We start from the raw sequence: 15,632 nt of genomic DNA, 5'->3' as shown, positions 1-15,632 counted from the left end.
GCCCAGAGCATGACGCAGCTGCAAGTATCTGAACCACTCCGTGCCCGCCATAGCATATTTTTGCTGAAGGACAGCAAAAGGTACAAGTGCCTGGCCTCTCCAGACATCCCCCAAATGCTCGATCTCCAGAAGAGACCACCTGCGGAACCCACCCAGAGTCTTGAGGTCCCCCAATACATCACTACACCACAAGGGTGTCTGTGCCCTCAAGGTAGTACCCCAACCAAGGAATTGGATAGCATCACACCACGCCCTTACCACTGTCACTGTGTACACCGGCAGTGCACGTGCATTTGCAGGGGCGTAAAGGGCCCGCTCCTATCCACCCCCACCCATCATCTGTCTGTCCACTTGAAACGCTGGGTCCCCCTGGTCCGCAAAGGCCCAGTCATTAATAGTCACCAGTTGGGACGCCCAGTAGTAACAAAGAGGGTCCGGAATAGCCAGCATGCCCTCGTACACCCTGAGTTTCAGCTTCGTCAACAGCACCCGGGAACAGCCGCCATCCCACAGCAGCAGCCTAATGTTGCGTTCCAAACAACAAAACACCTCCGCTGGCACCCTATATGGGGGTTCTGAAAAACATATAATAGATGGAGCAGAGTCATCTTATAGAGGGTCGCTCTCCCCACCAGAGATAGAGACAGCGTCCTCCAGTGGGCCACATCCCTATGAAATCTGTTGTGCACTGGCTGCAACTTTTCCCAGAGAAAAAGCTCCTTGATTCCTGGTCACATATATCCCTAAGTATTTAAACCCATCTGGTGAGGTCTTTACTTCACAACCCCGGGGCAGGGTGGGGGGGCCCCCGCCAAAGGGAACACCAATGACTTGGCCCAGTTTATCTGAAAACTGGAATTGTACCCGAATATGCGAAGAATCTGCATGATCCTATCAACGGACCATCAGGGCCTGGTGACATTCAGCAGAATATCATCTGCGTACATTGAGACATGTTCCTCCCATGTAGCTCCAGAATCGATGTCCCCAATCAGGAGATCCTGCCTGACCAAGTCCGCCAATGGCTCAAGTGCCAACGCGAAGAGTATCGGGGAGAGCAGAAACCCCTGTTGGGTGCCCCTATACAGACGAATGGCTCGGACATTGTTGCATTAACCCGCACCCGAGCCACCGGTTCGCGATATTGCCGTCGGATCGAGGCCAGGAACGTGGACCCACTCCAAACCTTCTAAGGACCGCCATAATATAGGCCCATTCCACACTATCGAAGGCCATTTTAGCATCGAGGGACAGCAGCGCCGCCTGTTCACTATTCTGGTGTTCGGTCATCTGCAGAACCCCATAGAGTCTCCTCAAGTTCAAACGTGTGGATCTGGACGGCATAAAGCCCGACTGATCTGAATGGATTAACCTGGTGATAATTGTGCGAAGCCTCGTTGCTAGGACCTTCGCCAGGACCTTGACCTCTGAATTCAGAAGGGAGATGGGCCTGTAGGAGGCTCACATCTCCGGGGGCTTTTCCTTCTTCCAGATCAGTACAGTAGTCGCTGCCCGCTGATCCGGCGGCAATTCTCCACCATCCCTTGCCTCCTGAAACATGGCCAGCATATGTTTAACTACCTTGCTCCCCATACACTTGAACAACTCCATCGGGAGTCCATTTGGTCCTGCCGCTTTACCCGACTGGAGCCCCCACAACGCCTCAGTGACCTCCTCCTCTGACAGCTCAGCGTCTAGCTCGTTTCTCTCTTCTGCTGAGAGCTCCGGAAGATGTCCTGTAAGAGGTCTGCACAGTCCGCCTCAGTCATCCGAGTCACCGAGGCATAAACCTTCTCGTAGTACGCAGCAAAGGCCTCCGCAATGGACTCATTAGTCCCACACATGGCACCCTCCCCAGACTTCACCTCACTGACCCACGATCTCTCACGGTCCCTCCCGTCCAGCTAGGCCCACAGTTTATTAGCTTTGTCACCCACGTCATATAACCGACGCTGAGTTTCCAGCGCATGTGCCTGCACATGCTGTTCAGCCAAGGCGGGCAGCTCGTAACACTTGAGTCGAAGTTGGTGCTGCAGATCGCCTTCTGCCTCCCTATTCACAGCAAAATGGCCTCAAGTGCTGCTATTTCCTGCTCAAGATTTGTGGCTTGCATGTTGCGGTCCTTCTTTTGGCCGCCAATCGTGACCTGCGCGTGGCTCCTAATTACAGTTTTAAAGGCTTCCCACGGTGTACATGCTGAGTCAACGGATCCCAGATTTTCCTTGACGGGAGACTCGGCAGTAATGCCCCAAGATCCACCAGAGTAGACCCCTGCAGTCCAGGGAGAACATATACCGAACACATGTTGAAAACGTGCCCTTCCCACACACCTGAGACCACCAAATATCGACCCGATGTGTCCCATCAGGTGTGTGCTGGGGTAAATGGTACTGATTTGTTGAGGACACCCACCCCCCTCAAATCCGTTGTGTAACCTGCATGAGCAACCAATTGGTACCCAGACCTATCTAATGCCTTGTAGTAGTTCCCTTTCAGATGTGTTTCCTGCAGCAGAACAAGGTTGGGCCCATGTCGGCCGGCGCAGGTATTGAAGAACTATAGTTCGTTTAATACCCAGACTGTTCACATTCCATGTCATGACCCTAAGGGTACGAACCATCAGTCCTGCCATGTATAAGCTCCTCCCTTGCCAGCTGGGTCACCGCCCCAAGCGTCTGCGCTGGTAGTCCCTCCCATGCCACCTCCATCCAAGCAGCGTCGCATATCAGCACATATCGGTACAATGGCATAGAAACAATATAAAACCCCAAAACAGTAGATCAGCAATCCCCAACCAGAAACTCCCCCCACCCTGCAACCCTGCTTAGCAGGCTTTGAACTGCCCACCCCCCAGTCCGCAGAGCACCTGTCGCCCAAAACAATTGAAACTTCTGTGTGGGTGGGCTAGTGCCACCAATCCTTGCCTTCACCATCACACCACCAGTGTTTAAGCAGGATAATCCCCCAATGCACAATTCAAACCATGCCCCAGCCAGATCCATGCAACGCCACAGATCAATCACTGTATTCTCCCCAGCGCGTCCAGGTCGAAGCCACCAGTTGTTAGGGCGATGACTGCGTTGTCTCCTGCCCTTGTTCCTGCCGTTGTGAGGAGGGGAGCGCCGTACTTCGTCCGCCGGGTCCCGCAACAGGACCCCGGCGCTACAAGAAGCCCTCTGATCGGGACCCCTCCAGCTACTCCCACGCCTCCTCCGGAGAGTCAAAGTGCCACGTTTTTCCTTCCGCGATTACCCTCAGTCTCGCTGGAAAGAGCATCATGTATTTGAGTTCACGGTCCAAAAGTACTGTTTTGACCTTCTGAAAGCTTTGACGCTGTTGTTGGACCCTCATCGTAAATTCTGGGGGAAAAAAGTACAGTGACATTTTTGTACAGTAGATCACCATGGGATCTGGCAGCCTGCAGGGTGACATCTCTGTCCCGAAAGTTAAAAATTTGTGCAATGATGGTCCTCAGAGGGGCTCCCAGCCTCGGAGGAGGAACCGGAGCCCTGTGCGCCCTCTCAACAGTGAAAAACTTTGAGAGCCTCTTAGGGCATAGTGAGTCTGTGTTTAGGGTCTCCAGAAAGAGCTCAACACTCGGGCCCTCAACTCCTTTCGATACCCCCACCACTCTGATATTATTTCTGCGGGCCCTCCCCTCCTGATCTTCCAGGTGAGCCACCATTTTCTCACGTTCCATGGTGAGAAACCGTACCTGGTCCTCGAGCCTCGAGACTGTAATCGGGCAATATCAGTTTCTGCTGTGGTAACTTTCTCAGCGACTTTCTTTAGGTCAGCGCAGAGAAGGGTGACATCCACTGTCACCGCATCTAGCTTGGGCTCCAGCGAGCCCCTCAGGTCTTGGATGGCAGCCATTATTTAGAAGCCATCATTTTTATTGCACCATAACTAGGGATCGGTACACAAAACAGGCACAAAAGGAAAGGATGGATTTATTTCTAAGTGGCTACAGATATATTTTCGTGAAGGCAGATAAACATAAGCAGACTGTGCCATCAGGTTGCTTTGATCACTGCAAGGACAGGGCAGAGAGAATCCGAAGTTCTGAAAGTTCTATGTGACACAGTCCAACCTTGTCACCTATAGTTGGATTTTTTTATTTATAGATAGGAAATTGTTTGAAGGACTAAGAAATTAAATTGTCACAATAACATCCTGTTAGGAATTGGGTCTTTGGTTGGCTGTCAGGTTACCCCCTGTCCAAGCAAGGACCCTCACTCTATTCAGGTAAAAGAGAATCACCCTCCGCTAACCCCGCTGACCCCTTGGTAGCTTGGCACAAGCAGCACGATTAACTTCAGAGCGCTAGGCGTAAAGTATTTGTACCAACACACACAGTAACTTAATGAAAGCACTGCAAAATGACACAGCACAGGTTTAGAAAAATAGAAAATATTTATCTAAACAAAACAAGACCAAAACGACAAAAATGCGTCTATATCACTCACAAGCAAGATCGTGCATCGATTCTCCTTCAGTCGAGTCGGCGTGCGTTGTTTCTTCTCTCCGCAGGAGAGCGATGTGTTTATTTGAACCGCACTCTCTGGTCCGGGCAGGCCTTGCATAATTTTTACACGTCCAGCAATGTTTGCGTCGGAAATCCTGCCCTACAATGATCCGAAAACCACGCAGCGCGGGTTGCGAACTCGCCAGCCTCTGTCAGCGATGCTGCGCGTCATTTCTCCAGCCACGTGCGTCGATCTTCCAGCCACGCTGCAGGCAAGCGGCGATTTTCAGCCGCAAAGCCGGCGGCATCGGTTTTTCAGCCACATCTCGGAGTTGTGTTGATCTTTTCCCCCACACCACGGTCTGTGCGTGGATTTCTTACTCTTCTTCTGCTAGCTTCTCCTTTCAGGGCCCCAGGAACTGGATGAGCACCACTTGGCAGGGAAGGGGTCTCAGCAAAGGCTCCAGGTGCTGGCAGAGAGAAGTCTTTCCTGTCCCTGAGACTTCAACAACAGGAGGCAAGCTCTAATTCAAGCCCTTAGAGTTCTTCACAACAAGGAAGGCAACACAAAGTCCAGTCTTTGTCCTCTTGCACAGGCAGAAGCAGCAACTGCAGGATAGCTCCACAAAGCGCAGTCACAGGCAGGGCAGCTCTTCTTCCTCAGCTCTTCTCCAGGCAGAGGTTCCTCTTGGTTTCCAGAGGTGTTCTAAAGTCTGTGGTTTTGGGTGCCCTTCTTATACCCATTTTGCCCTTTGAAGTAGGCTTACTTCAAAGCAAAAGTCTCTCTTGTTTGTGAAATCCTGCCTTGCCCAGATCAGGCCACAGACACATACCAAGGGGTTGGAGACTGCATTGTGTGAGGGCAGGCACAGCCCTTTCAGTTGAAAGTGACCACTGCTGCCCTCCCTCCTAGCAGAGATGGTTTATTAGGAAATGCAGACTACAGCCCAGCTCCCTTTGTGTCACTGTCTAGTGAGAGGTGCAACCAGCTCAACTGTCAAACTGACCCAGACAGGGAATCCACAAACAGGCAGTGTCACAGAAATGGTTTAAGCAAGAAAATGCTCACTTTCTAAAAGTGGCATTTTCAAACACACAATCCTAAAATCAACTTTACTAAAAGATGTATTTTTAAATTGTGAGCTCAGAGACCCCAAACTCTACATGTATATCCGCTCCCAAAGGGAATCTACACTTCAATCATATTTAAAGGTAGCCCACATGTTAACCTATGAGAGGGACAGGCCTTGCAACAGTGAAAATGAATTTAGCAGTATTTCACAGTCAGGACATATAAAACACATTACTAAAAGTCCTACCTTAACCATACACTGCACCCTGCCCTTGGGGCTACCTAGGGCCTACCTTAGGGATGCCTTACATGTAAGAAAAGGGAAGGTTTAGGCCTGGCAAGTGGGTACACTTGCCAAATCGAATTTACAGTTTAAAACTGCACACACAGACACTGCAGGGGCAGGTCTGAGCCATGTTTACAGTGCTACTAATGTGGGTGGCACAACCAGTTCTGCAGGCCCACTAGTAGCATTTGATTTACAGGCCCTGGGCACCTCTAGTGCACTGTACTAGGGACTAACTAGTAAATCAAATATTCCAATTATGGATGAACCAATTACATACACATTTTGTATAGGAGCACTTGCACTTTAGCACTGGTTAGCAGTGGTAAAGTACCCATAGTAACAAAAACAGCAAAAACAGAGTCCAGGACACATCAACAAACTGGGAAACAGACGCAAAAAGGTAAGGGAGACCACACCAAGGATGAAAAGACTAACACATCCATATCAATTTCACTATCAGATACATCATATTTGACTTTCCAATGGTGCAAAATACTAAACAAAATTGTGTTCGTCATGTTTGTCCTTGCATAACAAGGAATGGAGCAAGTGGATTTATTAGAGGGAAAGTGGTACAGAGTTGAACTCCTGCCTAAATAAATGGGGAAAATAATTTGTTAAAATATGTAATTAAATATATGAAGCCCCTACCTATGTCAATGGATTTTCAACTATGCTATGTTAAACAATCACGCAACCCGATCTTGCACTAATTTTGCCACCTTTGTGATAAGAAATCAGAACATTTTTATAGCGTTTACAACACAAGCATTGGGTCTGGGTGCTACCACATGATAGAAAATGTTTTCATCAAGCTTAGTCTTATCGTTCACGCTTAAGAGAAGTTACATTTCCCGTTTGGTATCATATAAACACAGTGAAAACAGTGCAAATGTAGTTTGCTTCACTGCCTTGAGGAAAAAGTGCAAAAATGTATTTAGTACATTAAATTTCACTGGTGCAAAACTTTACATAATATGATCGCTTCTAAAAAAATTGTACCCTTTTAAAGCGAAAGAGGACCTTTGGAAACTTTACAGAAAATTCCTTGTGGAGATCACCTTATGTTTATCAGATATCCTTTATACACTATGATTGCCAGGGTGAGAGCAGAACACATCATGCATCACAAGTTGTGTCTGTCATGGAAGCTGCTCGCGATACTACTCACTATTTTCCAAGTGATGTATTGTGTGGCTTTTAGGACTCATAACCTGAAAATTGTGCCAGTGAAGAGCAACAAGGACCAAGACCAAACCTCAAAAGGCGCAGTAATGTCTGAGTGAGGACTTCATTTATACATCTAGGGCTGTCAGGAAGGTACCAGAGGGAGGTTCTGGGCTGACACAGGTCCTGTAATCTTTACCCCATAGATTATAAGAGACACAAACCCAGATTCTGCTTATGCACAGCGTCCGACGCAACAATTCCATCACACTGCTGTAATTGGTAAATCGCTCCACTGCCCGCCTGTATGGTTCTGCACTATAGAAATATTTTAAATAAAATAATTCAAACGAGGTGATAATCTTGCCACTCAGTATTGCCTCCCGAATTATTTATTTGTAGAAATACATGGCGGAATTTATGTAGCGCAAAACTAGTTATGGAATAACGTGCGGTATCAACGTCGCTGTGTATTTTTCTGCTTGTGTTTGACTGACATCAAGTTTATGCCCCTAAAAGCCCTGCACGATATTTTATTTATGTGATGTGAGAGCCACATACAGCATCGCTCTAAGCCGACGCAAAAACAAGCATGTGCAGTGATGGGTGTCACTGCGCATTTTGGACAGAATATAAAATTAGATCACCCAATGTAAATAAAGAGGCATGTGGATCCATCAAAATTAATATAATGCTAATTAATCATTTACCGTCACCATATCTCACCAAAGGGACCAAGCAGTGGGCGCGGGTGGCCAAAAAACATTAAAGGCCTGCTGAGTGTAGTAGGCCTCCCCGGGGACCCCAATAACAGAAAACAAAAAAACACTGTCTTTGTGCACTCACGTGAAGACTGCCGTGCGCAGCTCCTGCTTTATTTTATAATCTCTGTCCGCGCTCCGCCCTAGCACGCCAAACAGGCAACAAAGTATGGGAGAGCCCGGATGGCTCTCTACATCCCTCCCATGTTTTACTCACACAAGGAGGAATGGAAGTATAGAGAAAGAAGGAGGATGAACAGAAAAAAAGTCAGACTGGGGGGGAGGAAAGAACGAGAACAAGAAACAAGACTACTAACATGTCCACCGGGTTGGTGAATGACCAATTTTCGCACTGTAATCATCTCGCTTTGCGGGACCTCTCAAGCAGTCCTCCTGGCTAGCTCTCAACACCTCCCGGGTCCAGCAGGTGGGTCGTGGGTGCGGGGTTACAGTTCAGAACGACCCCGCTAGCAGACAAAATCCTTCAGCTGACTATTCAGTGCCGGGTTGGGACGTAGATGATACTTTTCACTCCGAGTGAGAGATCTCCTGTGGTCTGTACCACCAAAGGGCGTGTCTCGTGCAGCAGGCATTGCTACCGGGGCATTCGCTGTTCCCTCCTCCCTGCTGTGGGGCGTGCCTCCTGCTCCATCTACCTCTCCTTCCTCTTCGGATGGGGGAGAGGCTCCCGCTCTCTTGAAGTGCGATGCGTTCCTGGTTAACCGCTGCCAGAGGTAGGCAGCCGGTAATCATAGCTCCTCGAATGCCTATGATTTCCCACACTTCAGGCTCAAACGACGTTTGGAACTTTCATCCTGCCCGGTGACTCTTCACTACCACTCGATCACCTTCCTGAAAGTCACAACATCGGGTTCGCCTCCTCTCACTGGCCTTTTGATTAGTGTGTTCTCGGCGCCACTGGTTGGCTTCTACATCCAGCTCCTGTGATTCCCAGTGAGGACCAGACGGGATTCAGTCCCGTGGTGGAACCTTGAACATCAAGGCTGCGGGGGCGCACCCCTTGGTACTGTGGGGTGAATGGCGATAGGCGCTTAAGAATTGATGCAGGCATTGTTCCCCCTCTTCCCTTTGCTCCACGCCAATTTGGAGGGCACGATTAAGAGTGCTCATGAATCTTTCTATGTCACCGTTAGCCTGAGGCCAGTACGGCATGATCTTGCGGTGACGTATTGCTAGGCCATCCAGATATGACCTGAACTATTGTCCATGAAAAGGGGGCCCATTGTCTGTCCTGACCTCTTCTGGAAGCCCAAACATCGCAAATGACCTCTGAAGCACTGGACGTACGTTTTCAAATGAGGTGGATGGTATGACCTCGACAACGGTAAATTTGGTGTAGGCGTCCATGAGGACAGTGGTCAGCCGTCCATCCGGGAAGCTTCCGAAGTCCATACTCAGCTTCGACAACGGCTTCTGACTGGGAGGTTCGGTGACAATTAGGCAGCTAGGTGGTTCTCCAGATGTGATCATGCATCAGTGGCACTTCCCGACCATGGTATCAACTTGGACGTCCATGCCAGGGAACCACACCTTGGCGCGCAACCGCACCTTCGTTTTAGCCGCACCTTGGTGGGCTAACTCCACCACTCGAGTCCACAAGCTCTGAGGGAGTATGATTCTTCTTCCCGGAAGAATCAGCCTTCACTGCCTGTAGACAGCTCGTCACGCACTCTCCACATCCCTTGCATAGCCATCTTGTCTTTGTGGTTGGACATCTTTGTGTTTTCCAGGAAGTGTTTCCATCGTCTGTTTTTGAGTGCTTCCTTGACTTGATTCAGCACCGCATCTGCTTTCGTGGCTTCTACGATGTCTGCCACAACGAGAGCATTGGGACAGGCGGATTGTATGACCATGCTCACAAAGACTTCGGTGCTTTCCTCGTCTTGATCCTGGGACTCATCCGATGTTTTTGGCGACGGGTGTCTGGACAACTAATCAGCCGGGTTGTTCACCCCCGGTCGGTAGACGACTTTGAACCAGTATGGTTGGAGTAGGACAGTCCATCGTTCAATTCTGGGAGGTGCCAGACGCACGCAGGCTTCCAATGGCTTGTGATGCGTCACCACTTGGAACTCGTGCCCATAGAGGTACAAATGAAAATGCTTGCATGCCCATCGGATCGCTATGGCCTCCCGCTCAATCTGAGCGTAGCGTGTTTCGACCGCCGATAACGCCCTGCTGGCGTAGGCAACAGGAATCCACTCTTGATGACTTTGCTCCTGCAAGAGGACGGCCCCAAGACCCACTGGGCTAGCATCTACCACCTCCGTTCTTTTGTGGGGGTTAAAGTACACCATGGTCGACTTATCCAGCAATGCCGCTTTGACATCGGAGAACGCCTTGTCCGCAGCCGGGCTCCATTCCCAGCGACGGGCTGCTTTGGTGAGCTGTCGGAGAGGCTCTGCCATCGTGGCTAGCTGGGGTATAAACCTGCCACAATACGTCGCCATCCCCAAAAAACTCCTGACTTCGGTGGCACTCTGGGGGAGCGGGGCTTGGCGAATGGAGTCTGCCTTGCGCGGGTCCACCCTCAGGCAGTCCTTTGAGAAAAGGTATCCGAAGAATTCTACGGAAGTTTGATAGAAAGCACATTTCTTTTTGGGGATCGTGAGGCCCGCGTCTGCTAGTCTCTGTAGAGTGGCCCTCAGATGTTGATGGTGTTCGTCCCGCGTCTTGGAATATATAAAAATATCATTGCTCAGGTTGATCGAGCCCGACAGCCCCAACAGGGTCTCTCTGATGGCATTCTGGAACACCTCAGCTGCCGAGGACTCCCCAAAACTCAGCCTCCGGTACCGCCAGAGCCCCACATGCGTTGAGAAGGTGGTAATGTTTCTTCTGCCGGGGTCTAGCTCCAACTGGTGATAACCAGAGTTGAAATCTAGTTTGGAGAACCACTGCGCCCCATTCAGATACGCAATGATATTGTCCATGGTGGGCGTTGTCTCTCTCTCCGGCTGGCTTTGTTTGGTATGTGCATATCAACGCAGAGGCGAATGGCACCATGTTGCTTGGGTTTTGGCGATATCACCAAAGGCGAGACCCACGGTGTAGGCCCCTCTACCTTCTCTATTACTCCTTGATCTTCAAGTAGTTGCAGTTCCTTTTCTGCAGCCGGTCTTAGGTTGAACGGCACGCGGCGGTGTCTTAGAGCGACCGGGGTGACGTCTGGGTCGACATGTAGCTTGACGCGCTTCCCTTTTAGTCGTCCAAGCCCTTCGAAGAGCTGCGGAAACTCACTGAGGAGATGTTCAACGTGAGAGTCATATACTTGGCGCGCAAAGAACACCAACTCGAGATCCTCCGCCGTGTGGCATCCCAACCGGGTGCCTCGGTTTCCAGTCACAACATAGAATCTGGCGCAGGTTGAAAGCTCCCCGCTGGTCACGGACACCTCCACCGTGCCCTTCGGAGGAAGCAGTTCTCATCCTCCATAAGTTGTATATTTTGGTGGTGCTTGGGGTCAGAGGTGGTGTAGGGGATAACTGTGAAAACAGGGCCTCCTCCATTACGTTGACTGACGCCCCTGTGTCTATGAGCACTGTTGCCGAAGTACCGTTGATCCTTACGTTGCTCATGGGGGGTGGTCGCCTCTTCTGTTGTCTCCAGCCGGTAAATGAGATAACGAAGATGTCCTCCTCCTCATCTTCCCCAAAGACAGGCATTCCGGCAGCTGTCTGTTCCCGGGGGTCATCGTTATTGGTGGTACATTCTTGACCTTGGCGTCCTTTCCCTTTTGGTCACTTTGGCGAAGTGGTTGCTTTCACCACACCGGTTGCATGATTTTCCTCTTGCCAGGCACCCCATTGCCGACTTGTGCTCATACCCACAGCTCCCGCATATGCATTCACTGGGCCTGTAGGGAGTTGGTCGTCGCCCTGGTGGTTGGCGGGGTTGAATGGCATCCACCTGTTCCTCCTTCACCTGGACCGGACGCGCGGCCGAAGTGGCCGCCAAGGATGGCCCCTTCGCCACAGCAATGGCATCCGCTCGGACCGCTGACAGTTCGTGGAAGCGTGGGAGGATCAGGATCTCATCAAGTGAGATGCCCGGCTGGCGCATGATGAGTTTTCTCAACAAGTTGGACCGGCATCCCTGGATGATCTGAGCTCTGGTCTCCTCTTGTTTGTTGAGGCCTACGCACGTGCTTGCTAACCTCCTCAGCCGTGCGTAGAACATGTCGACTGACTCGACATCCGTTTGCTGGGCCTGGCGGAGTTTGAAGCGTTCGTAATCTGGATTCAATTGGGGGTCAAAGTGTTTGTTCAGGACAGCCACAGCAGCGTCAAAGTCAGATTTGTCGCCAGTGTCTGGGAGCGACTCAAACCGTTCCTGCAGTTCGTCATCGCCCATTAGCAACATGAGGGACCTGCACACTGCTCCATCTGTTTCCCTTGTGGCACAGAAGTAATTGTCCAAGCGATTCAACCATAGGCGCCATCTTGGCGCCTCTATGGCCGGGGCGGAACGGGGGCAATACTGCAACTGACGAATGAGCGCTGGTGTTGAGATGCGCTGGATTCTGTGTATTCTCCTGTTGCGGTGCACTCATCCTGTTATCTTTTGCGTGTGCCGCTGTGTGCAGATATTGTTCAGATTTTTTTTTTCCTTCTGGCTGGCACTGCACAGAGCCTGTCTGTGTATTCTTACTGAAGTTGTGCTTGAATGTCCTTTGCCGTAAACTTTGTTATTACTGTTCCCCTCTTTTTTTTTTCTGGGTGTACTTCCTCCCCACGTGGCGCTGTGTGGTTGTGGGCGTCGCCAGTGAGATATGTTGCGCCGAGCACATGGCCGCACCACCCCTTACAAGCACTGGTGTAGACACACCCCGGGGACTCTCACCTTCGGGGAAAGCGGAGGTGGACGCTCGCCGCTGTCACCTAGCAACCGGAGCTTCAAAAGCGTCCTCAGGCCCACACCGTCTTCGCGGCAGTCGCCTCGTCCTTCACGGCAGCGACGTAGGTGCAGGCTCGCTGCAGGAAGCGGTTGGCTCTTCGGCCCTCACTCAACGTGGCGAGCGAAACGGCCGGTGGTGGCAGGGCGCGGTCGGCACAGGTAGGGTGGTGACAGCCTCCGCGTGCCCGTGTGTGTTGATGTGGGTGCGAGGCGTGCTCCACACTGTACTTTGTCAGGGGGAAAACAGGCAGAGAGCGTTCCCCGGCGGGGAGTGGGTTCTGCTTTATAATAAAAAAAAAAAATATTTGATGGCCGGAGCGCTGCTCTTTGAAAGCGCGGTCTCTCGCTGTGCGGGTTACTGTGATCCCACCCTAGTCGCCAGTGTAGTAGGCCTCCCCGGGGACCCCAATAACAGAATACACAAACACTGTCTTTGTGCACTCACGTGAAGACTGCTGTGTGCAGCTCCTGCTTTATTTTATAATCTCTGTCCGCGCTCCGCCCTAGCGCGCCGAACAGGCAACAAAGTATTGGAGAGCCCTGATGGCTCTCTACACTGAGGAGCACATGGACAGTCGAAAGTGTCACAATCTCCCTAAGATATATGTAGTTTAGTTGGTTTAGAAAAGGTTCCTCTGTTTACAACCTGTCTTCCATGTGAGGTTGTTGTTCTTGGCCATCTACCTACAAGATTACATTCTGTAGAAGCTTGTGCCGAAGCTGCCTTTTGTTTCACTTGCCCTGGCCTGAGACCTGCGGTGCGGTGCCAAGTACGGTTGCCAACAGAGGCGCTTGACGGGGTCAGCGGCAGCTCAATGATAGTGAGTCCAGGTCACAACTGAGGCGGATGGGCTGACCTAAAGAAATATAAAAAGGGTGTGCCAAGAATGACAAAAGTTAACAAAAGAGTAGGGGCACATATAACAGGGGCAATGTCCATGGGGAGGGCCGTGGGTGAACAGCACACTAAAAGGCGGGACAAGTAGTGACAGTTCACAAATTAAAAGCAATTTAGAAGGCCACAGAAAGGAACAACTGAAAAGCGGTGGGCATGGTAAAAGCCTACAGAGGAGAGTACAGCATGTTGAGAAACCGCGCATGCGCACTGCCTAGAGACGACCTAACAAATGAACTGGGAAAAAAGAAAATGTGGGATTACTGACATTTTGTCTAATTTCTTCTGCCCATTTTTTAAGCAGCTTCCACAACTTATTTATTTGGGGGCCATAGTTCAGCTTGCATATTTCGGCCATAGCTCCTGATGTTGCTTTACCCAAAAGACGGCCAGCCGTCATTATGAGCCTTTAGCAAAAATGGCTCAATCTTACAAGAATTTACCTTACAAACCTAAAGCCAGTAAATTGCTCACTCATGTATATATATATATATGGCTCTATACTAATGCAGTTTCTTAAAAATAGTTCAGTGTTGTCTACATAAAATGTGAAGGCGATTGTATCTGTAATCAGAGTGATTAAATTGGTGGATGTTCCAACATTTATAACCAGAAGTTCTATGAATCTTATGCTACATCCTGATTGGGATGTTAATCAGTGGTCGTGTATTTATGATGGTTATTCAGTTTGCTCTCTTCTGGAAGGGTGAATGTGTTTTCTTCTGTGTCTGATCCCTCACTCAGGGATATCATTTTGCTTCCAAACTTATATGTTCTATTCGCCGTTTTTTTGGGTTTTTTTTGCAAGATAGGAGCACAGTTTTGACTTTCACTTATAATGTAGATTTACATTCTCTTAGGTTTCATGTTTATTTTTTTTCTTTCAGGGTTCAGATGCCATTTTATATTCTGGGACATCAATTAAAGATAAGGTAAATGTAATGAACCATTCACCCAAAATACAATTTAGGAGTTAGCTTTGAACAAGTTTATCAATGTTGCTTAGTTTTTGTGTTTACCTGTTTGAAAAATGGGTGACGTTTTACTGTGTTTACCGTTGGAAATCTGCTGCTGTGTTAATCATAGTTCACTTACTTCAAAAAGCCTCAAATGCACCTCTTTCCCTACTACTGTTGCAAATAACACTCTACTTGCAACACACAAACTAGTCTTTCCTTGCATGTTCCTACGGATTCCCATCCAGCTGGCTTAGTGCTGCTTTCCAGGACACAGTAAAACATCAGTACACAGCCACATACGGATTTTCTTACTAGGCCCAGGAGGGGTGCCAATGCTAGATTGTCAGGATCCCTATATAAGATACATTTGACAACTCTGTATGGAAATTATTTGCGTAGTGAATGCCTTGAATTTCGGGCATCGTTCCAGGTATCCAACACTTACGCTGGACACTCCTGCCATACATGTTCTTCAGCCACTCCTTTCTCCCCACTTCGCAGCATAGGTCGCCGCAGCTACCTTTTGGAACACAGGGCTGATCACACCCTACCACAACACAACTAGCAGAAAACAGTGGACTTACACCTGACAACATTGAGTTAACCGAGTATGCCACCCAGCCTTTTGCATTTGTAGACTGGGAAAATATTTCATTGAGAGAAATCTGAGGACTCTTGGAACTTAACTTTGGAATGCTCTCCAAACTTCTTCACCTGTTAATTTACAATAGAACCTTCTCACCGGCTGCGTACCTGAAGTTGTGCTTTTATATGTAATATAGTAAAACTGACCGCCTGGAAACTAATGTACCATTTTATGGATGCAAAGCCTGCAGTTTGCAAAATCACAGGATTTGCTATGACAAAATGGCTTTTTAAATCTGCTAAACCCATTTTGCAATCCAGTAACACTTACTGACTCACAAAATGGGTTTAGAAAGGCATAGCTGGGAGGCATGGTTGGACGTAGAAGCGCATGGCAGCATAGTTCCGTCTCTTCTCCCAGCATAGAGCAACATGTCTTGAGTTTAGGCTTTTCGAGACCTTTGAAACGCCACATGGCAAATGTTTCCAGCAGCAGAGGATTAGGAGACTCCGTGGGCT

General features: G+C 49.4%; 1 protein-coding gene across 5 annotated transcripts in view; it reads left to right on the top strand.

Annotated features, from left to right (window-relative positions):
- Positions 1 to 15,632, top strand: part of IL15 (interleukin 15) — a 438,031-nt gene that overhangs the window by 234,067 nt on the left and 188,332 nt on the right. For all 5 annotated transcript variants that reach the window (XM_069242573.1, XM_069242574.1, XM_069242572.1 and 2 more), the window contains one exon: positions 14,457 to 14,501. In XM_069242573.1, coding sequence (XP_069098674.1) covers positions 14,457 to 14,501 — 45 coding nt within the window. The remainder of the gene's footprint in view (positions 1 to 14,456; positions 14,502 to 15,632) is intronic.

The sequence above is a fragment of the Pleurodeles waltl genome, chromosome 1_2 (genome assembly GCF_031143425.1).
Source record: "Pleurodeles waltl isolate 20211129_DDA chromosome 1_2, aPleWal1.hap1.20221129, whole genome shotgun sequence".
NCBI lineage: Eukaryota > Metazoa > Chordata > Amphibia > Caudata > Salamandridae > Pleurodeles > Pleurodeles waltl.
This window is presented reverse-complemented; position numbering and strand designations above follow the sequence as displayed.